Source organism: Mya arenaria, chromosome 4, assembly GCF_026914265.1.
Source record: "Mya arenaria isolate MELC-2E11 chromosome 4, ASM2691426v1".
In the NCBI taxonomy this organism is placed as follows: domain Eukaryota; kingdom Metazoa; phylum Mollusca; class Bivalvia; order Myida; family Myidae; genus Mya; species Mya arenaria.
The window spans coordinates 29545020-29566089 of NC_069125.1; the positions used below are offsets into that span (position 1 = coordinate 29545020).

Consider the following 21070-nt stretch of genomic DNA (forward strand, 5'->3'; position numbering starts at 1 on the left):
TATTTATTCTCCCTACATGGTATCTCACAGGTTCGATATGTTTACCTCTAAGTAACCTTGACCTACAGGCCTCAGTTTTTTTTAAATCACTGAGAACGTTTTCTTAGCGAAGCATTAAGATTGACAAGACAAATATTAATAATCAATTTTGATAAACAGTTATAAGCTGTTTTATAACTCTGTAAATGCTTATCAATATGCAAACAACTTCACATTTTTGTATCAATTATGAACTAATAAACATAGATGCATAAGACATTCAATAGCAAGTTACATATAATAAAGCATGAAATACAAATCATGCACATGATAATATATTTATAAGAAAGTTTCATGTATTTCATTGAAAATATATGTATGTAACATTTCATCAGTGTCATTTCTGTAAATTTAAATGAGTCCAATTTATCTGTGACAATTTACCTGTTCTGCGCAATTTTAATATTTGCAACAGTATTTCATTCTGTAACTATAATGTATTCACAAATTCCATCACACAACATATAACATAAATATGTAAGTACAGCCACAGTTTTGGTTGTAAGCTTAAAAGTGCCAACACAAATAATTTCAAAAGATAAATTTAAAATGATTGTGTTTTACATATATACAAACACCAATGTCTTTTCATCTAGCAAAAACATACACTCTTTAGGACTGTCTTTGAACTTCAAAACATCTACTTCATTATATGTCCTTTTTTATATTCACATCAAATATACGCAATTATAATTAAGCCAGTACCAGTGTCTGCAAGTTCAGAGAATCAATATACTTATAATAGTCAATATATAAATGGAATTAACAATATAAGTTCTCATTGCTTTTACTAATATCCATAAAGCACAGACAACAATTGTTGAAAATACACTTAAGTAAGGTTTTAATAAAAAAAATTAAATGCATATACTTTCCCATTCCCCCCAAATAAGTTCAAATAGCGACGCTTTATAAATTTTTAAATTATCTGTATAATTGCATCTCAATAAGAAAAACCAAATTTTAAATATTTAGCACAATGTCTCAGGTTAGCGCTGTGGTAATTCATTTTCATATTCATTTTTCACTTACAAATGAATTCATTCAGACTTAATATATGTTGATAGATATTTTATGACAAACACACCCCTATGCAGCCTTTTATCAATCAATATAAACTAATCTGGAAGTCATATGTATATCAATACACTGGATACACATTTTACATTTGTTGGCGTTTTCGCACCTTTCCTGAGAATGTGTACTTAATATGAAAATCTTTTCGTGCATCTTCAGGTAGTTCATCCCCATATTGCCATTTGTCCTGGTCTTACCATCATCTTTATATCTAACTATGCACAAGGCGGCCTTTGTGCTGTGCCGCTTTCAAAATTTTCTCAAAATCCCAAACCAGTAATTACTCTTCATCACTTTGACCAACATTGCTCCCTTGTTCTTGATTAACTTGTTCTAGAACATTTTCTTGCATTTGATCAACTTGTTCAATTCCTAAATGCTCTACAGCACTTCCCTCTAATTCCACTGGGACATTAGTGGGTCTTAAATTGGGATTGTAGTAGGGTTTTAACCTATTTGCATGTACTACATTCTTAATGGCCGAATGAGTTTCTTAATCTCTGAGCTTGTAGTTCACTTTCTCTATTTTCTCAGCAATATAAAATGGACCACTCCACCGCTTTGCCAGCTTTGGTGATAGACCCGGCTGTGTTCTTGGATTGAAAAGCCAGACATTGTCATGTAATTGATATTCAGTCATTTTAGTATGCTTGTCAAAGTTTTTCTTGTATTTTGCTTGTGCCTTGGCAACATTTTCTTTTACAAGTTTTCTACATACTGTTTGGTTTTCAATAATTCGCCTTAAATGCACTTCATGACTTGTACCTGCAGTTGAAGTTGGTATTAATGCAGTATCTAAAGGCAGCCTACATTTTCTACCAAACAGTATACAGTAGGGCGAGTACCCTGTTGAATCTATGCTTGAACTAACCCTTTTGAGAATGAATCTACCACTAACAGCACATATTTATACCCTTCTTCTGTTTGTGGTAGAGGACCTAATATGTCAACATGGATTCTAGTCAAAATATCACCTATTGGCAATGGCTGTAAAAGAGCTTTCTTATGGTGAATATGACGCTTGACCTGTTGACAAGATTCACATGATTGGCAATAGATTTTTATATCTCTGTACATCGCTGGCCAAAAGAATTTTAACCTTATAGCCTCATATGTTCTTTCTATGCCGTAATGACCACCACTTAAAGCATCATGATACGATTTCAATACACCATCTCTATACTTAAATGGTATTTGCCAATTGTTTCTTAACATTTTCCCATTTGTGACCTTTAGTCCTAGGATGATACAAATGATGCAAGATACCATTATCTATTTCATAGAACTGCGCCTCAGCCACTAAACCTTTTTCTTTATAGTCAAATAAAGGGCTAAATCTCTCATCATTCAATTGTGCTTCTCTGAGTTTTTCTATTGTCAAATCACTAATTTCTAACATATGTTTAGTTGGATCTAATATCATATAGGCATCAATAGCACAAATCATTTCTGACAATTTGTCAGTTTTACATTCGCTTGCTAATGAATTAATCTTTGGTACTAAAGTTTCAGTGTACTCTAGATTGTACTCAATCACTAATGATTCTGCTTGAACTGAGCATAATTGAGGGTCAATTACCACATCATCACCATCCATATCAGCTGTGGTCTTAGCCTCATACTCTGTTCTAGATAATGAATCTGCATTGGTGTGGAGCTTTCCAGACTTGTACACTACATCATACTGATAACCTTGCAGAAATACAGCCCATCTACCTAGTCTACCACTTGCTCTATTGTCTTGTAAAGTTCTTAAAGCAATATGACCAGTTACAACTGTAAACTTACGATTAGCCTAATAAGTATGATAATTTCTTATCCCTTCAACTAAAGCTAAACCTTCCAAGTCACTTATTCCCCCATTTCTCTCAGCAGGTCGCAAAGCTCTACCACCATGTGATATCACTCTTTCTTTACCATTCTCATCCTTCTGACCCAAAATAAATGAGATAGCTTGCTGACTAGCATCTGTGTAGAGAATAAACTCTCTGTCAAAATTTTGAAATGCCAAAATTGGAGCCATGGTTAACTTCTGCTTCAACATTTCAAAAGCTTTCTCGCACGACTCGCTCCACTCGAATACAACATCCTTCCTTAAAAGATTATTCAAGGGTCTAGCTATTTTAGCAAAGTCTTTAATGAAACGCCTGTTATAATTAGCAAGTCCTAAAAATGACCAAACATCAGTCTGGTTTTGAGAACGAGGGTATTCTGTTACAGCAGAGACCTATTCCAAGTCTACAGACAAACCCTGTTCTGTGAAAATATGACCTAAGAACGTTACTTCATTTGCAGCGAACATACGTTTGCTTGGTTTCAAACGTAGATTTGCCCTTCGGAATCTTTCAAATATTTCAGATAAGTGCTGCAAATGTTCGTCAAATGTTTGACTGAAAATGAAGCAATCATCAATGTACACAAGGGCATATTTGTAATTGACTCCACGAAGAACTTCATTCATGAACATACTAAAAGCAGAACTACTATTCATCAAACCAAATAGAAGTCTATTAAATGCATATACCCCTTGATGTGTTACAAAGCCTATGCGGTCCTTTGTTTCAGGATCCTTAGTTTCAGGAAATTTGAAAAAAAACCTTGAGCCATTGTCCAGTACTGAATAGAAGCTAGATGTTGACTGTCCCAAAGAGTCTACTACATCTTGAAAATGTGTAATTGGGAAATTCATAGGTCTTTTTACTTTATTCACACCCCTGAAATGTATAGCAAATCTGTAATCACCATTTTTCTTCTTAACTAAAACAACAGGACTTTGTCATAAGGTATTTGATTTACTGATTATTCCATATTCTTCTAAATCATCAGTTTGACTCTCAATTTCTAGTCTTTGTTCAGGAGTAACCCTATAAGGACGGCGTCTAATTGGAGCAGCATCTCCAGTCTCTATTTTGTGAGGAAAATATTGAGTATGACCTAATTCAGCAGTACTTGTAGCAAATACATCTCGATTTTTGCCGAGAAATATTATCAATTTATATTTGTGTTCTTCACTCAAATTTGAGTTCGTTAAATCAATAACTAAAGACTTTGCAATTTGAACAAACTCATCTTCAGTTGCCAAAACATCAACCTTTACTACATTCTCATCTTCAGCATTCTCAACATTGCTTTCAAACTCGCTCTCTTTCAAAACACTATCACTATCAAGTCTCTCTACCCTTGCTACAGGTTCATTCTGGTCTAAATGTATCCATACATCATTTGGATTCATTATTTGCATGCAACTAGTTCCTTTCTCAATTTTAGCTATAGCTCTAGCCCCAATTACATTGTTTGCACTTGGCAAAGTTCTAATAGGCTCTATAACTGATATGTTACTTTCATTTTGACCTTTAATTTTGATTTTAGCAACAGTAACTGATTGAGGAGGAACACTTATCCTATTAACTAATCTTGCTAAACTGGATTTGTGTGGGGAAGATAACATTTGTGTTATGACAATACCACCCTGTATCTCAATGACATTATTTCCAAAATCAGCCCATGCCTTTTGATCTTTAAGAAAATCACGACCTAAGAAAACTGACTGATTTAGCTTTTTAAAGACATAAAAAGTTTGCGTTAAGGTCAGTCTACTTATTGTTATTGGAATAATGATTTTACCAATGATTCGCACATCTGTCCTATCAACTGTTTGAGCAATCTTGATTTCCGAATCTTGCATCCCATATTCATTATGTAAATCACTTCTTTTGTAAATGTCATAAGTCATACATGAAATTGATGCCCCACTATCTATCATTGCAGCTACAGAAAAATTCCCTATTCTCACATCAATAAGATTTTTCTCATCACCCACTTTGTAAGATTTACCTATTTGTTCCTTATTTGTAGAAGTTTTATCACGTTTTCGCTCATCCCCCAAAATTTGTGAAACAGGCGCGTGCCCCTATTTATTAGAATTACCCTGAAAGTGTGTTCTCGCAATATGCCCTATTTCTCCACATTTGTTGCATTTGGCACCTTTAAACCAACAATCAGAGGTAATGGGATTGTACTTACCACACGCGGCACATTGATTTCTGGCATTCCTCCATGGGCGACGTTGTGGTCCACTCTGCATATACCCGTTCCTTTGTGCGTACCCATTCCTCTGTGCATATCCTGCAAATGGCCTTGATGTATGTCCATTTAGAGTTGCTGCATTAATGGATCGTCCTGTTCGTGTACCTGCATCAGTTTCTTGAACAAGCTTAGCAACTCTGATGACTTCTTGCACAGTTGTTGGCTCTTTCATCATAACGAGCTGCTTATGATCTCCATCCATTCCATGAATGATCTGGTCAACAATCTCTGTTTCTGTCTTATTCATCTTTTTTCCTAGTTCCATAACTTTCTCTCTGTATTCGATCATATTTTCATTGTTCTGCTTACTAGCAACAAATTTTGAATAAATGTTTGTCCTAGTTTCGTTTCCTTCAAATCGGGAAACAAAAGCATTACTTAAGTCCTCAAAACTGTCTTTACTATTTTGTTCCAGTGAACAGTACCCCGTCTCAGCTTCACGCGGTAATGTTAAACAGAATTGAAGGCAGTTTTGCTCTTCATTCCACTTGTTAAGGTTTGCTACCTTTGAAAATTTCTCAATGAAAAAAAAATTGGATTCTGATCCAATGCATACTAGTTTTTAAAAAATTGTTGAAACTTTGTATGAGTGTATAAATGGTAAGGGAAATGATTTGTTAAGAGAGCTTTCACATTCCACTAATGTATAGCAGAATTATGGCCCTTTGGAACTTAATAATAGCTATTTCTTAAAGGAAAATTTACACAAAGAGCCATATCTTAATACTGGTTGGTCACTTTCCATAGGGTAGTATACAGGAATGGGAATGATGCATGTCAAATGCCGTCAAAATCGATATAATTATGTATAGTTATGGCCCTTTGTTACTTTCAAATAACCATTTCTGCCTGTAAACAAAAACATGTCCAAACAAAAACTGATGAATGGTCAGGCATAGTGTCCTCAAACTTGGTAGTATGTTGATATTGACAAGTAGATAACTGCTATTGTTTTTAATGCCCATAGGGTACTTTAGGAAGTATTTTTTCTATTTAATGTTTATCACTTTGCCGAATTTTGATCCACACTTTGAAATCATTTATATCCATGGGTCACAATTGAAACATGTAACACTATGAACAACATTGTGTGCAGAGGAAACTTCTTCTTTTTTAACAAACACAAAATTAGATTTTAGCATTTGCAGTTTCTTTGTTATTCAACTAAAAGTTATTTTTAACCATAATATATCAAATACTTAGTCACAATCACTAACAGAATTAAAGGGAGCGCAGCCGGCGCATGCCCCTTCTAAAATTGTTCAAGTTTACTTTTCTTGTCAATATTGGAGATGAAATAATAAAATATGCCCATAATGCATCATTTCTGACTACAAACTGTTAAAATTTTCTTGATTGAGTAACCCCAAATCCACATGCAATCAATTTATGTCATGTACTTTCGGTTCAGAGGGAGAGGTGCATGTCAAAAGGTTGCACCCCTAATTTATGCCCCCTCTAACGTCAATTTCTGGATCCGTGCCTAGACATTAGACATTTGGTTTACCAAAATACACAGACCAAGTGACAGAAGCTAACTTGCATTCAATGAACTAGCTGGTTGGTTAAAGATTACCGATAAATATCCTATGAAATTTGCAGCCCTCCCGTTTTGACTGGTCAGTGTTTAGGGATTCATTACAAACAATCATGAAAGCATACCATTTTAAGTTGTATCTGAAGGTTATGGGAGCTTTCAGTGTCAAAAGAAAGATATATATAATTTGTCCCCCTAATGCCATAAAATATGCATGGTCCCCTTAATGCCTTAAAAATAATATAATATATACACTGGTCTCCATAAACCCTTCAACATATATATACCTGTCTCCTTAAAACCTGCAACATACTGACAAATTATTAAGGCGACCACAAATAACGTACATTTTTGGTTAATTTATTTAAAAAGCCTAAAGCTTGTACACATAAATGATCATTTCAATGCTAGATTAACAAAAAAGCAATACAAAGTATAAAACAAAAAGATATACAAATTATATATATATATATAGAGAGAGAGAGAGAGAGAGAGAGAGAGAGAGAGAGAGAGAGAGAGAGAGATACATTGTACATGTATATATTTGTATATTAACCCTAACAGTTATAACAGTTCTACGCCGGCCCAGTTAGTGCAGTTGGTAAAATGCTAGAATACCAATTCAAAGGTCCCAGGTTCGAACCCGTGGTCTGCTGGCTACAGTCGCTATTGTGATTTGATTCAAGTTAAGTGAAGCCAAGGAATGTGCTGGTTGTGTAGCCCAGGTAACCTCTGTATAGACTGAAGACACCTGTAACTAACCTTAAATGTTTTTATATTGTGTTTATCCCACTTTTAACTTTTAAAGTCTTGTGGCAATTAAGTGGCATTTTATTACTTCTTTCTTTGTATAAATCTGTTCTTTAATAGGTTTAAAGCTTCACTCTCTGTTCCAAATATGGGAAAAGGTTGTTTGTTGTCAGCATCACCTCAACATGAACCATTCGAGATGCTGGTTGGTGTTGAAGACCATGCCATGACACGTTGTTTGTCTGAGAGGACATTAATTGTTGAACATATATGGAGATCACCTACTATTCAAGTAATCAAAATCTTGGTTTAGTTAAATTTTGCTAAAGCTGTAGAAAAATATCTAACTTCAAAAATGCATTGCTGAATATAAATTCATTTTCATTAATTACATTTTCTTGATCCATTCAAAAAATAATTGAGTCTGGGTGCAAAGTGAAGTTTATAAATAATATTTTTAATACTGCAGGTGTGTCAGTGAAATTTGCTCCAGTGTGCTTTTTCTGTGGAGTTGAAGAAATAGTGCCCAGCAATAAGAAGCCAATAGCTGGTCAGACACAGGCATATTTCATTGTTATGCTGGTATGTGGCAACTGTGTTGCAAATGGGAAAACTATTGCAGTCAGGAATACTCTTCAAATAAACAACAAAAAGTGACTCTAAAACTGAAATTGTGTAATGATATTGATTTTATGTGAAATTATTTCAAGGTGAAGTGAATAAAATGCTTATATAATGATTACATAAATTTAAATCTGAAATTGGTAGGTGGGAACATTGGACTGTAAAGCAAAACCCATGTTTATGACAAAGTTAGCATTTGAACATATCATTATTTATTACCATATAGTTATGAGGCATTGCAGACATTGTGTTCATTTCAAATGTCATTCATATGTGTTTTTGAACATGTCTTTTCAGTTTGTTGACATTTGGGTTTCGGGTTTTGCCACCAACACTATGATAAATACACATATTTATAAAAACTAATTAACTTGTCTGGATTACTTTTTTCCCCACCACTCATCCGACACTTTTTCAAAATAAATCCTTTATCCAATTAAAAATAAAAAATTGCCTAACATCTGAAACACTTTTACAATAAAGATATACAAAAAAAGTCAAACAAGAGCTGTCACAGGAACCTGAAAGGCCTCATAAGAGAAATAGCCTGAATGGACAGATAGCCTTGAGTATGAACTATATGTTCCAATGAAATTTGGAAATAATGATCTCAAACAGTTATAAACAGCACAGTATGTACATGGAAATGATAAGTCACTGCAAGATGGAGTGCTGTCAATCATCTCTGGGCCTTAACTTTCTTAAGTTATTGATTGGAAATGCTAAATTTTCACCTTAAAGTCACCATAACATTGACCTTTGACCCACTGACCTCAAAATCAATAGGCGTCATCTGCTGGTCATTACCAACCTGTTTTCTTATTTAGGTCCCTGGGCCTAAGCATTCTATAGTTAATGATAGGAAACGGATAATCAGCTTAAGGTCACCAAGACATTATCCTTAGACCTACCGGCCTTGAAATCAATAGGGTTCATATGCTGGTCAAAACCAACCTGCCTACCAAGTTTGAGTTGTAAACTGTTGTGACAGAAGGACAGACAAATAAAACACTTCAGGGGCATGCAAATAGCAAGTTAGTAGTATCAAGAATCACATTTTTCAGTAAATTAGATTGCCCTCAAAAGATTTTCAACCACAAAATTATCATTCATTTTCTAGCAATTACTAAAGTCTAAGACATTAACCGCTTCTTTTTTGCACAGGAATCCGCCAGACAACTTCTTACAAATGTAAGAGTGAAGGTCAAAATTAGGGGTCTGGCGATAGTAGATTATTTCCAGAAACTGAAATCAACACTCATGCATGCAAAATAGCATTTATTATCAAAGTTTTCCTTTGCATGTACTAGCAGTCTTACGGACTCCTAATGCCAAACTGTTGGAGTCCTAGTGGAAATCACATGTCTCCGACTCCACAGACTCTCTTTATTGTCAAACATTATCCTGATACAAAAATTAAAACCTATTATTATATCAAGCATCAAATTGAAATCACAATCATACAATAATTAAGAATGCTTAAATAATGGTGTGAATCACAGAATGCTGTCTATAGATAAACCTGAGTAAGTTATTATACTCGTCAATCCTCTTTTAATCAAAGTTTGCTTGTCATTTGATTCTGATCCATGTAGCTTTTAAACTTGGAATGAAACGGAAACAATCGCCATTCTTGCTTCATATTTTCCTTGTCGAATACACACTGGTACATCACGTTTACAAGGGAATACATTCTCTCATCACCGTTATCACTGTATGAGGTGAAGGGATCGAGAAAGCAGGTCGTGTAGGCAAAACCTATCTTGTGGCGTATATCACAGGCCGCGTATTGGCCACCATATCCTCCATGGCCAAATATGTGGTTTGGCTGAAAAGAATGACATGCAAATATATATGATCTCAACATACCATACTACAAGAAATTACAGGGACCATCCCAGCAGCCAAAACAACTATGCTCTTGTTAAAAGAAACAAACCAGTTACTACTGTTAGCAAACATATTGCCGATATGTTATTGTAAAATAGTTATTTCAAAATTTACTTTTTTTTATGGAGTGTGCTTGTGTGCCCTACTGCATTCATACAGCAATATTTACACCTCAACTTCCATTTCTTAAATGAACTGCCTTTTTGCAATTGCGTTTATCAATCGATGAAGGCAACATCTTTGGATATGTCCGGATCGCAATTCATTGCATAACAATATACATGAAAACTATTGATCTTGTTGTTTGTATTGTGTCAGCAGGTCCCGTAAAATATAAATCAACATTTTAGAAAGTGTTAATTTATTATATTTTAAATGTATTGTTAGTGTTTCAATTTTACATTTAAAAGTGACTCAACATGGTTGATCTTTTCCCGCGTTATTGTGACGTCATTTGAAAAAAATGTTACCGGTTATAGTCGGGTCGTTCTATTTACAGAATGGGTAAGAAAGGATTACTGAATGAAATGAGGTATTTTTTAACAATCCTTGAATAAAATAAGGAGCTATTGGTGTAAATATAAGGAATGAAAGTACGCGTGGAGTCCTTCGGACTCCATACACTTTGACCAGCCCAATTGCGTTCATACCCCAATAATGACATCAAACCCGCAATTCAATCATTAATTAACGCATAAAAAATGTGATCAATACTTATATCAGGCTAATCCAATCAGAGCGCAATATTGAAATAAACAATGACGTCATAACTTCTTGCGTGTTAAACGATATGAAAGTCAAGTTTCATCTATACAAAGGACTAGGCGAAGGTAAATATAACAAAATGCCACATATTCACATACGGGTTGGCTTCCTGTCACCATGGTTATGAGGTGTGTTCCCACACTCCAAGCCGCGTCCATACCGAAACTGCAGTCTATTCCCGCGACAAGGGGCTTAGTGAACCTCTCTGTAGCCTCTTGAGAGAGTAACGCCTTGCCATCCTAAAGAGATAAAGGAACTAAGTTGAAATTGTTCACATATATGCTCATGAATACAGCCCCAGAAGTGTTATACTCATAACAGTAACAGCAATGTTTGCTGCTGTGACCTATGAAAAGACAGGATCCTAGATTTACCTTTTTCTGCAAAATACTTCACTACTACTTAACCATCATTCATCTTGTGTTCACATTTTTTTATTATGCTTCTCGATTATTTTACCTTTTTGCTCGTAAATTGTTTGTATGCTATACTATAGGCATAATTGCCTGAATGCATAAAAAGTTGTTGTTGTTGTTGCTGCTGTTGTTGTTTCATGTCCCTCCTGTACACCTGGTTCACTCATCTTTTATTTCTACAGATATCAATGTCTTAGAGATAACAAACAATAAAACATTTTGGCCACGTTGAAGGCTGTGTCAAGTCTTTCTATGGAAAAATAAGATACGATGTAATCTGAAAAAGGGGTTTGTTCATCTTTAACCTCTACTGATAAGGTTCATAACCAACATCAAAACATTTCATTAAAGGTTTTAACTTTGTGTCACCATTGGCCACAATACCAAAATGGCTGCTGCGGAGGAAGTGCGTCGAGGAAGAGGGCAACTTACAAATGGCTGCTGTGGCATAGCTTTGCATCGAAGAAGGCAATTAACAAATGTCAGGGCCATACATTTTCAACATCTGGTAATATTATACATCAAAAGCATATCAATGAATCAATTACCTTTGTACCGCCATTAGCCACAATACCAAACAGCTTGGCCATGTTTGCTGCCGTGGCATGGCCATGCGTGGAGGGACAGGGCAACTCACGAATGTCAGGGTCATTCATCTTTAATGTCTGAAAAATGGTAAAAGTGAACAGTTAAAGTTGCAGTGAAGCTAACTTGATTACAAAAACACCAAACAAATTCTTTATGCATGTCTTATGTGCCACTTTTGTCATTTTTATGTTGTTTTTGTAAGCATAATTAACCTGGTTTGATATCATTTATGATTCTTAAAGTTATACCAGCGTTAAGGGCAATTAAACTTCTATCATTATGGAATGTAACAGGTACTAATAACTCTGGTGTTTCTGTTTTCACTTTTAAGGCAGGCTGCAAAATAAAGTTCTGTAGAGGCATTCATTCTATCATCACAAGACAAATTCAGACAAGCAATCGGAAAATAAAAATAAACTTTAAACTATGTGCAAAATTTAAATCAGAGATAGCAATGATTGCCCGCTTTTGACACACAATAATTTGCCAAAATGAAAATGCAATTTTTCCCCTGCATGACTCATTTTTGCAGATGATGTAGTGTATAATAACCAAAACAAGAGTGGTCATTTCACAAGCAATTAAGAAGAAGGATGAAGAAAAATATACTTAAACATATAGTTCATCATCCATTACCATGGTTTCAAATATTTTCTTCCTATAAGATACATTTGATTATATTTCTGCAGATCATTTAAATTCTGTATGGTGTTGTTTTTTTATTCTTTTGAATTGACCAATTGCGGGTGGAATTAAATTTGTGGCGCTTATATTAAAAGGGCTGTACTCCACATGATAGGTTGTCTCACGTATGATAAAATAGGGGAAAAAAAGAGAAAATTGTAGAAAACTGACATAAACTTGGCATCAATATGTACAATGCATTGAAACTTACTAACTGAAGTACCACATAGTTTACAATTTATTTAAGTTTAGCAGTTATTTCGTATTTTACCATTAATAAAAGATTACTGGGTATGTCTACCAGGTAGAATTCATTCAATGCGTGATTGGCTAGTCGGTGTTATCACGTGATATTACCGAGGTAGGTGTATAGCTTAATTATGTCACCCAATTAGAGTAAGCTTTCGTAGCTCAGTGGATACGACGCTCGATTGCAATTTTGGCGACACGGGTTCGAACCCGATCTCCGACACATTTTTTTTTTTACATTCTGGTACTTTTTTGTGATATCAAAGCGTAACACATTCTATTAGATAATTGTCCTGAGATTTGTTACAGAAAAAAACTTTTTGGTGCCAATCTGGTGTACAGTCCCTTTAAATCATTGGTAAACATCAGTCAATTGAATGTTTGTTTAGGCTTCAAATTCACCAACTGAAATAATTCACTGAAAATCACAAATATTAACCCCTCACGAAAATTAAAGCAAACCACAGAATTTACTTATAAGCCACTCACAGTTTTGAAATCCTGAGGGTTATTGGCTGTTTTCATTAACAGATTCAAATCACCCCTGAACTTTTTTAGCATCTCGGATTGGTCTAGAGGTCTTGGAAACACCACCCTTGTTGCTCGGTGGTAGAGAGATTTGGGAAGGCCAATGTAAAGTTCTATGCCTGTAAGTACAGGTACATACTATGTATAATAATTGAGTCTCTGATTATTATTCTTAACTATCCTGAAACATTTTTGTCATGTGGATGTCCATGTAATCTTTAAATTGTGGTCAGATTTTTATTTTTAATTAACATTTCATATTATATATATGAAGTACGGAAACACAATGTCAAAGTACATTTGTAACAGAATACAGGTACTCCACAATCAACAAAATATTTTCAGGATAGTCCATGTATTCAAATCATCTAGAAACTTAACATCATAAACAGTTTGCATGGCTCAAGTTTTCTTAAAATAAAAGAAATGTACACTTGATGACCAATGATTTAAGTGATTAATCACAGTATATTTCTTTTTAATACAGAAATCTCTCCAGCTGTTTCTTGCAATGCTTGTTGTATGATGTTAAGCCTCTTTGAGGTTTTCCATCCCCATAACTCACAGTCTTAAAGTCAAGAGCGGTCTTATCATTTGTGGCCTGGAAGAGTGCCATATCTCCTTTGAAATGTTGACCATGCTCCACGGCGTAATCATCTCGTGTGTACGGACGTGCAAGCCTTACTCTGGCGGCCCGATGATTCAGATTTTTAGGCAAAATAATGTACATTTCTATGTCTGGCAAACAATGTAGAAATATTCAGTAAACAGGTCGCTTAAACATAAGAATAATAAAGTGTTCTTAAAGCTACACTCTCACAACATTTTGACAACTTTTTTTTTATATTTTGTCTTGGAAAGAGACAGTTTTTTGCAAATACATGGAAACCAGTGATATTTTTTGACAAAAATAATAAAGTTGGTTTTCATATTTATTTAAAAAAAAAAGTTTTATGCAATGCTTTTAGTCATAAATCATTAATTTCTCAACGCAATGCAACGAAACCAGGTTTTCAATGATTGACAGTAGAACTTCAGCCTGTATCTGTTTTTCTATTTTTAGTAACAGTGACCTTGGCCATAGGGACCCCAAACGCAATCACATGAAAGGTATCCATAAACTCTTCCTTTATACCAAGTTGGGTCAAGATATGTCAACCCTAACTAAAGTTATTCAGTTTCAACCATTTTTCTCTTTTTAGTAAAGTGACCTTGGCCTTGGCTCTAGATATCCCAAACGCAATCCCATGAAAGGTATTCATAAACTCTTCCTATAGACCAAGTTTGGTCAAGAAATGTGAACCCTGACTAAAATTATTCAGTTTCAACCATTCTCCTTTTTTTTAGTAACAGTGACCTTGATCCTAGGGAACCAAAACACAAGCCCATGACAGGTCTCCATAAACTCTTCCTTTATACCAAGTTTGGTCAAGATATGTGGACCCTGACTAGTTATTCAGTTTCAACTGTTTATTTTCTTTTTTTAGTAACAGTGACCTTGACCCTATGGACCTCAAATGCCATCCCATGTAAGGTATCCATAAACTCTTCCTTTATACCAAGTTTGGTCAAGATATGTGAACCCTAACTAAAGTTATTCAGTTTGAACCGTTTTTCTATTTTTAGTAACAGTGACCTTGACCCTAGGGACCCCAAATGCAATCCCATGAAAGGTATTCATATACTCTTCCTATAGACCAAGTTTGGTCAAGATATGTCGACCCTTACTGAAATTATTCAGTTTCATAGGTGAGTTTGATGCTGCCGCCCGCTCGCCCGCCCGCCCGAACAACGACGCTCGTCATTCTAATAACCAGGTTTCACTTTGTAAAAACCTGGTTAAAAAGTTGTCAAAATATTATTGTGGTTACTTGTACAAAGTTTCATATTAAACCCACTAAACTTGTTTCCCAGTTTTGGCCTGACTAACATTAAAACATTTTTGGCAACAACAACAAGGCTCTGAGTATGACAATCCCTAGTCATGAATTTCTCTTCCAACATAAGACATGCAAAACAGATGTTTAACATCTTTTTTTTATATCTAAGATAAAAAACACATTTTTTTTCTAAAAAAATATGACATCATGCGCAGGCCTGGACCTACAGTTACTAATGGAGCTATAGTAGCTAGCTAATAATGCTCACCAAATGGTTTCGCGATTTCATCGTTAAAGTACTGAGCAAGCGATCGGTGTTGAGGGTCTGCGTGCCTTACAACCTGGTCCAGGTAGAGTCCAAATGTTAGTGGATGGTAACCGTGCTTCTCCCCTGTAACAAACAGTGTGGCGGTCATAATGCACCAGTCAATTGTAACCACGGCCCCCCATGTCTGGGGAATAGTGGGGACTTTAAGACTTTCGGTCCAGCCAAGCCCTAGTAAAATCCCTTCCCTGCGCGGTTGAACTGCTGGTAAAATCCCCGCCAAACACTCGTGCACCCCAGGGACCATAGGTAAGGCCCATTCCCCGCTATTTTTGGCGCAAAGACAATCCCACCGCATTCACCCGGCACTGCGGGGCCATCTGGAAGGTAAAAGCATGGACCATTTCCCCGGCAATCCCAAGCCTGGGGGGGCTATGTTTTTAAGGAGTACTCCAGACTCAAGAGAGAAAATCATAAATTCCAGAAGCTCAAATACTTTCATTTTTCGGCGAAAAAATCAATATTAGGAAATTTGTAATACCCATGTTTTCAATTGTTAAATATTATCTGTATGATGTATGTAGAATTCGGATAAATAAAAAGTTATTTGTACGCAATGGTGGAGAGGGCTAACACAATGATGAATAATAAATTTTAGCTAAGGGGAGGTCTTATCTTGACAGACATAATAACATTATTATACATTTTTATTATACAGTTTTATAAACTGCCATATACGTGTGATTAAGAAGAAAGTAATCGATATACTCGGGGTGTTTTTTTTCAGGCAAACAAGGGACATTACGCAGAGGGTTTTTTTAAGGCGAACAAGGGACATAAGTTAACTTAGCCTTAGTTATGAGAATATTGTCTCTGGCAAGATTTGGTCCTAAGTTTCTTATGACATCTTGAATGCATGTTTGAGTTATGGTCAATATTTATATCTATGCACAACATCACCACTCACCAGGGAAGACACTAACGCTATGACAATCAACTTTTTTTTTTTGAAAAACAGACAACCTGACAATAAACACACACACAAACAAACCCAGAGGTTGTTTTCCAACTCCTTTGATCCTAAAATACAGAATTAATCTTTATTTTTTCTATATCTTGTTTTTCATCATGAAACAATATGTCTAGAAACACATGTGTATGGCCCCTTATGCAATAAGAAAGAGCCTCAGCACATATTTAACAGTGAAACAGTCATCTAAGAAAAAATAATTGGACAAAAATCTAGCAATTAAATTATATTGGCCTTGTGGTCTTAAACTTACAATCTTTATTGTAGCCAAAGAGCATTTGTAACAGTGCTGGAAGGCATACAAATAAACTGTTAAAACTATTACCTGGCTTCCAAAACGGCTCTTGTTCTGCAAGCTTCCTGCCAAGTTTGACTGGATCATCACGTAACTCTGACAACCAGAATGGCTGGTCCAGAGTGATCAACCCCGCCTGAAAGATAGAGACAAAACTTGGAGAGTTCTCCTTTAAAGCTGCAATCTCACAGTTTGACTGAATTGACGATGCTTTTGTTGTTGTTTTGTGTCCTGGAATGAGCCAGTTTTCACGTGCATATCTGGAAACCAATGATACAAGAAGGCAGACTACAGATTAGATTGCAGTTTTTCATATTTATGGTAAAAAATCCTGTTTTATAGCTAAAAGCGTTCTTAACGCTTTAATAAATTGGTATTTATGGCCGTTTTTACGGCCGTCTCTCAAACAATTGAGATCTGTTCTATTGTGAGTTACTTTATATGACTGAATTGAAGGCGTTTATGCCAGAATCAGCTGATTCAGAGACAAAAATGCCGATCTGTGAGAGTGCAACTTGATAGTGTCAATGAATGGGTTGTTAGTTGGGAAAGTAATTCTTAAGATATGAAGTTCTCCTGGTGTTTATTTTAACCACTATGGAAAGGGAGTCAGGGCTTTTCTGATTGGGAACATGCATTGTTGACTTAATTTGAAAACTCCCATTTGTCATAGAAATTAACAATAATAAGATAGATAAAAGTGAGAGACTTCAGGAACACATGGATTTTTCTTCACCCAAAAAACTTAATAGGGGTCAATTTTCTTGCCAAAATTATTTTAATTCATTTTTTTTTTCAAAATATTTGATTTCATTTTCTGGTAAAAAGTTCACGTTTTTTCATTGGGAATGAGGTCAAATTTCAGCTAATAATATGTATACTATTTCATAGCATGAATAGTTAGCATACATGCGTTATTTCTGGAGACCTTTTTAGGGGATTTTTAACTTTTTGTTCAGAATTCCAGGGGAATTTGACATCAGACCAGGGAATTTTCTTCAATTAACAATTATCGCTTTTGCACGAGCATCATATTCATTATATCTACATCTAATGTAGATAATGGATTTTTTAATGCATTTAGTTTTATGAGACACTCTGATGACTATATATTATCATTTTTGTAGTGAACTAAGATTTAAAATAGAAGTTATGCTTTTTAAGAATCTGAAATATCACGTATATTGAAATCTTACCTGGTTTGAAATAAGTTGTTCCACAGTTACTGCCCCCTTCCCTTTTTGTGCAAATTCTGGCCAATATCGACTGACTGGCTTCTGGTAATCAAGCAAACCTCTGAAATAAAATATTTCAAGTACAATTTGCTGACATCTGGCTTGTTAAACCATTTCAGTTTATTTTTTCCTTAAACAAGGTGAAAGCTGAAAATATCATGAACACTTCTGGTAAGCCCATTAATAACAACTCCATTCCTAAAACAAAAATAATCCATCCACCAATCAAAGCATTTTTAAAGACTATTCTAAGGCAATCAATTGACATAAAGCTGTTTTCAATTTCAAACTCATTTCAATATTCCTAAATGTTGAAGTAATTAAAAGCATTCAAAACATCAAATGGACAAAAAATCATGTGGACTTAGATTTAATAGATTCTTTTGTTCATATCTTGGGGTAGGATCCCAGTTAATTTCAATGAATTTTGTAATTACCTATTGAGGGTGTGAACGCAGTCAGGTTTGATTGTCAATTGACATGATGGTAAATTGAATTAATATCGCCCTCGATTACGGTAAGTTGCCTACTTGATTCAACAAATGAATACATTGAATCATTTGTATATCCAGGGTTATCATGTGACTAGTAAAACTCTCCATCCGTTTAATACACTTATGAACATTTATATCAGGGTGGTTCGGCATCATGTCAATAAAACAATGCACCAAAAAGCATTTTGCTTTTCTTTATGGACAAAAATAAACACACTTTATAGTCAATAGGATGACTAAACTGATTACTTGATCATATTATGGTCTAACTATAACTTAAAGGGACTTGTTCACAGATTTTATATTGGCCACAATTATTTCATAATTTTTTTAATTTGATAAAGTTTACCTAATTCGCTTAAAAAAAAAAGTTAATGACTGATACTCATTAGTCATTTAAACATTTTTTTTTTAATTTTTAGCATAAAATAATTCGTTTTTCAGTAGTGGTTCTAATGGTTATCAGCAAAATAGAGCATTTCGTGTCACATTTTTCAATATCTGTTATCAATTAACTCTTATAAATTTGAACAAGTTATGATGTTTTATCATTGTTACAAACATTTTGTTCACATTTCAGATGAAATTATTTGTTTTTGGATGCCTGAACATGAACGAATCCCTTTAAGCTAATCTTAAGCAATTTCACAAACATGTACCTGTCTACTAAGTGAGCTATAACAAAGGCAGCCACAGCTTTTGTTGAAGAGTAAAATGTCGAAAGAGTGTCCTCTTTCCACATACGTCGGCAGTCGTAGTCAGAGTAGCCTCCCCATAAGTTTACCACGGGCTCTCCATGATAGAACACTGCAAAACTGCCACCTTGATCCAGCCCTGACTCCAAGTTTGCCCTAAAAGATTGAAATTACTGTAAATTGTTTAAATTTTGTGAGGCGTAATATTCACATTATTTGAGGTAATCGATCAGGCATGAAATGTGGCAAAGTTTCAGACAAGAAATTGTCCATGGGGTTACTACTCCAAACCCCCCTGCTAATACTTTTAACCAAATAAATTTCAGTTCTGAGGGATTGGTGCAAGTCAAAAGGTTACGCCCCTAAGTTACGTCAAATCCTGGGGCCGCTGGCTTTGTAAGAATATTTATAAATTGTCTTATTTTGGAAAGAAAAAATTTAAACCTGTCCTTCAAATATCTTCCATGTAGAAAATAAGTTTAAAGCTGATTGATTATTAAATATAAACTAATTACACATGTAATTTCATTCATTCATTCATAAATCACTATGTACTTACTTAAATGTTTCCCGAACTTTCTCAAAGCCTGGAGCTGTGTACCCATTCACCACTAGTTTGCCTTTACCCATGTTAGGTTTTTTAAACTTTGTCTTCCAAGCGATTGCAAATCTAGTCACGTGTCGGGTTAACCATTGTCCTACCATACAGCAGGTTCTGAAAAAATATTGAGATAATTGTGAAAGTGAAAGTGCGGCAATGCGGTGTAATGGATATGGATTTGAACCGTACCAGTAAATTATTATCTTATTAGTAAATGACATGCACTGTGTCTAAAGTGAAGTGTGTACAGGCAAAACAAACTGTAACTGGGTATTACTGGTATGTTTAGCCCCACTCCCCTGGATCCCCTAGTGTTCACAGACCAATAACCAGTAAATAGGTTTAGGATATATACATGTATGTGCATATCCATGTCCATGTAGTTAATTAAAATAATTCTAAAATATGTCTATAACAGCATAGACCTTTAAAAGAATTATAGGTCACTGTCGTTGATATATATATGGTTATATATGGGTCCTAGATAACAGGGAAATATTTTCATTTTTGTATGATATCAACAGTATGCATAACTTTACTTATTTGCTATTATAAAAACGGGAGTGAGACAAATCGGCCCCTTACCAAATCAGCCTACAACCAAATCGGCCCCTAAGACATTTCGGCCCTGCCATTTCGTCCCCTTAATCAAATTGAGTTGAGACGTTTGGCCCCATACTGATTTTCATAGCCATAAAAACAAGGCACTTAAATTATTACTTAAATAATTGACTTGATCTACATGTATGTAATACAAATGTAGTTAGATGACATGAAGTGAATTCTTAATGATTAAGAATGGGCGGAGCAAGCATAGCGACCGAGTCCTTCTTAATCATTAAGAGTTCACTTCATGTCATCTAACTGACTTAAAATACAACCTTATTGGCTGATGCATTGTCGACGCAAAATCCGACACAGGGAGTGTGTATCGGATGATTGGCAGTAGGCGGACCTTTAAACATGCGCGAACATTGAAATTCTTAATGATTAAGTCTAGTACTTAATGGTTGCCTATCTGCAATCTCAATGGCTGAAAATGTAGACTGTATTCTAAAACAGTAATGATTAGTGTATAGTATGCCAACTGAATAGCTGTACAGTAGAGTAAAATTGTGGCAAGGTAGAATTTTACTGTAGTATCAAGTTGACAGTGAGTACACGTCAGCAATACTGCATGGAACAGATTAAATAATAAATTGTAACTTATAACAATCTTTGTCGTTTGAGTGTCTTACCATATAAGGATTAAAAGGTAAACCCTTACCTTACCGTACTCGCAAATCTTTGTTCAGGTTAAAAATTAGCACACAACACTCAACAAATTTTCTCCAGAGTATTC

At 35.0% G+C, this 21070-nt stretch overlaps 1 protein-coding gene across 5 annotated transcripts; it reads right to left on the reverse strand.

Moving 5' to 3' along the window:
- Positions 1-9374: 9374 nt before the first annotated feature.
- Positions 9375-21054, reverse strand: LOC128230469 (beta-lactamase domain-containing protein 2-like). Of its 5 annotated transcripts, none has more exons than XM_052942756.1 (10): positions 20996-21054; positions 19687-19842; positions 19092-19283; positions 17900-17999; positions 16734-16839; positions 15382-15504; positions 13799-13971; positions 11733-11849; positions 10867-11007; positions 9375-9941 (listed from the first exon to the last, which is right to left on the reverse strand). In XM_052942756.1, exons 2-10 carry the CDS (start codon positions 19830-19832, stop codon positions 9672-9674), a joined length of 1368 nt encoding a protein of 455 aa, XP_052798716.1. In that variant the 5' UTR covers positions 19833-19842; positions 20996-21054; the 3' UTR covers positions 9375-9671. The 5 variants fall into 5 exon arrangements, with proteins under 5 accessions (XP_052798716.1, XP_052798718.1, XP_052798717.1 ...); XM_052942758.1 differs by having other exon boundaries at positions 21001-21044; XM_052942757.1 differs by having other exon boundaries at positions 20967-21002.
- Between the last annotated feature and the right edge of the window lie 16 nt (positions 21055-21070).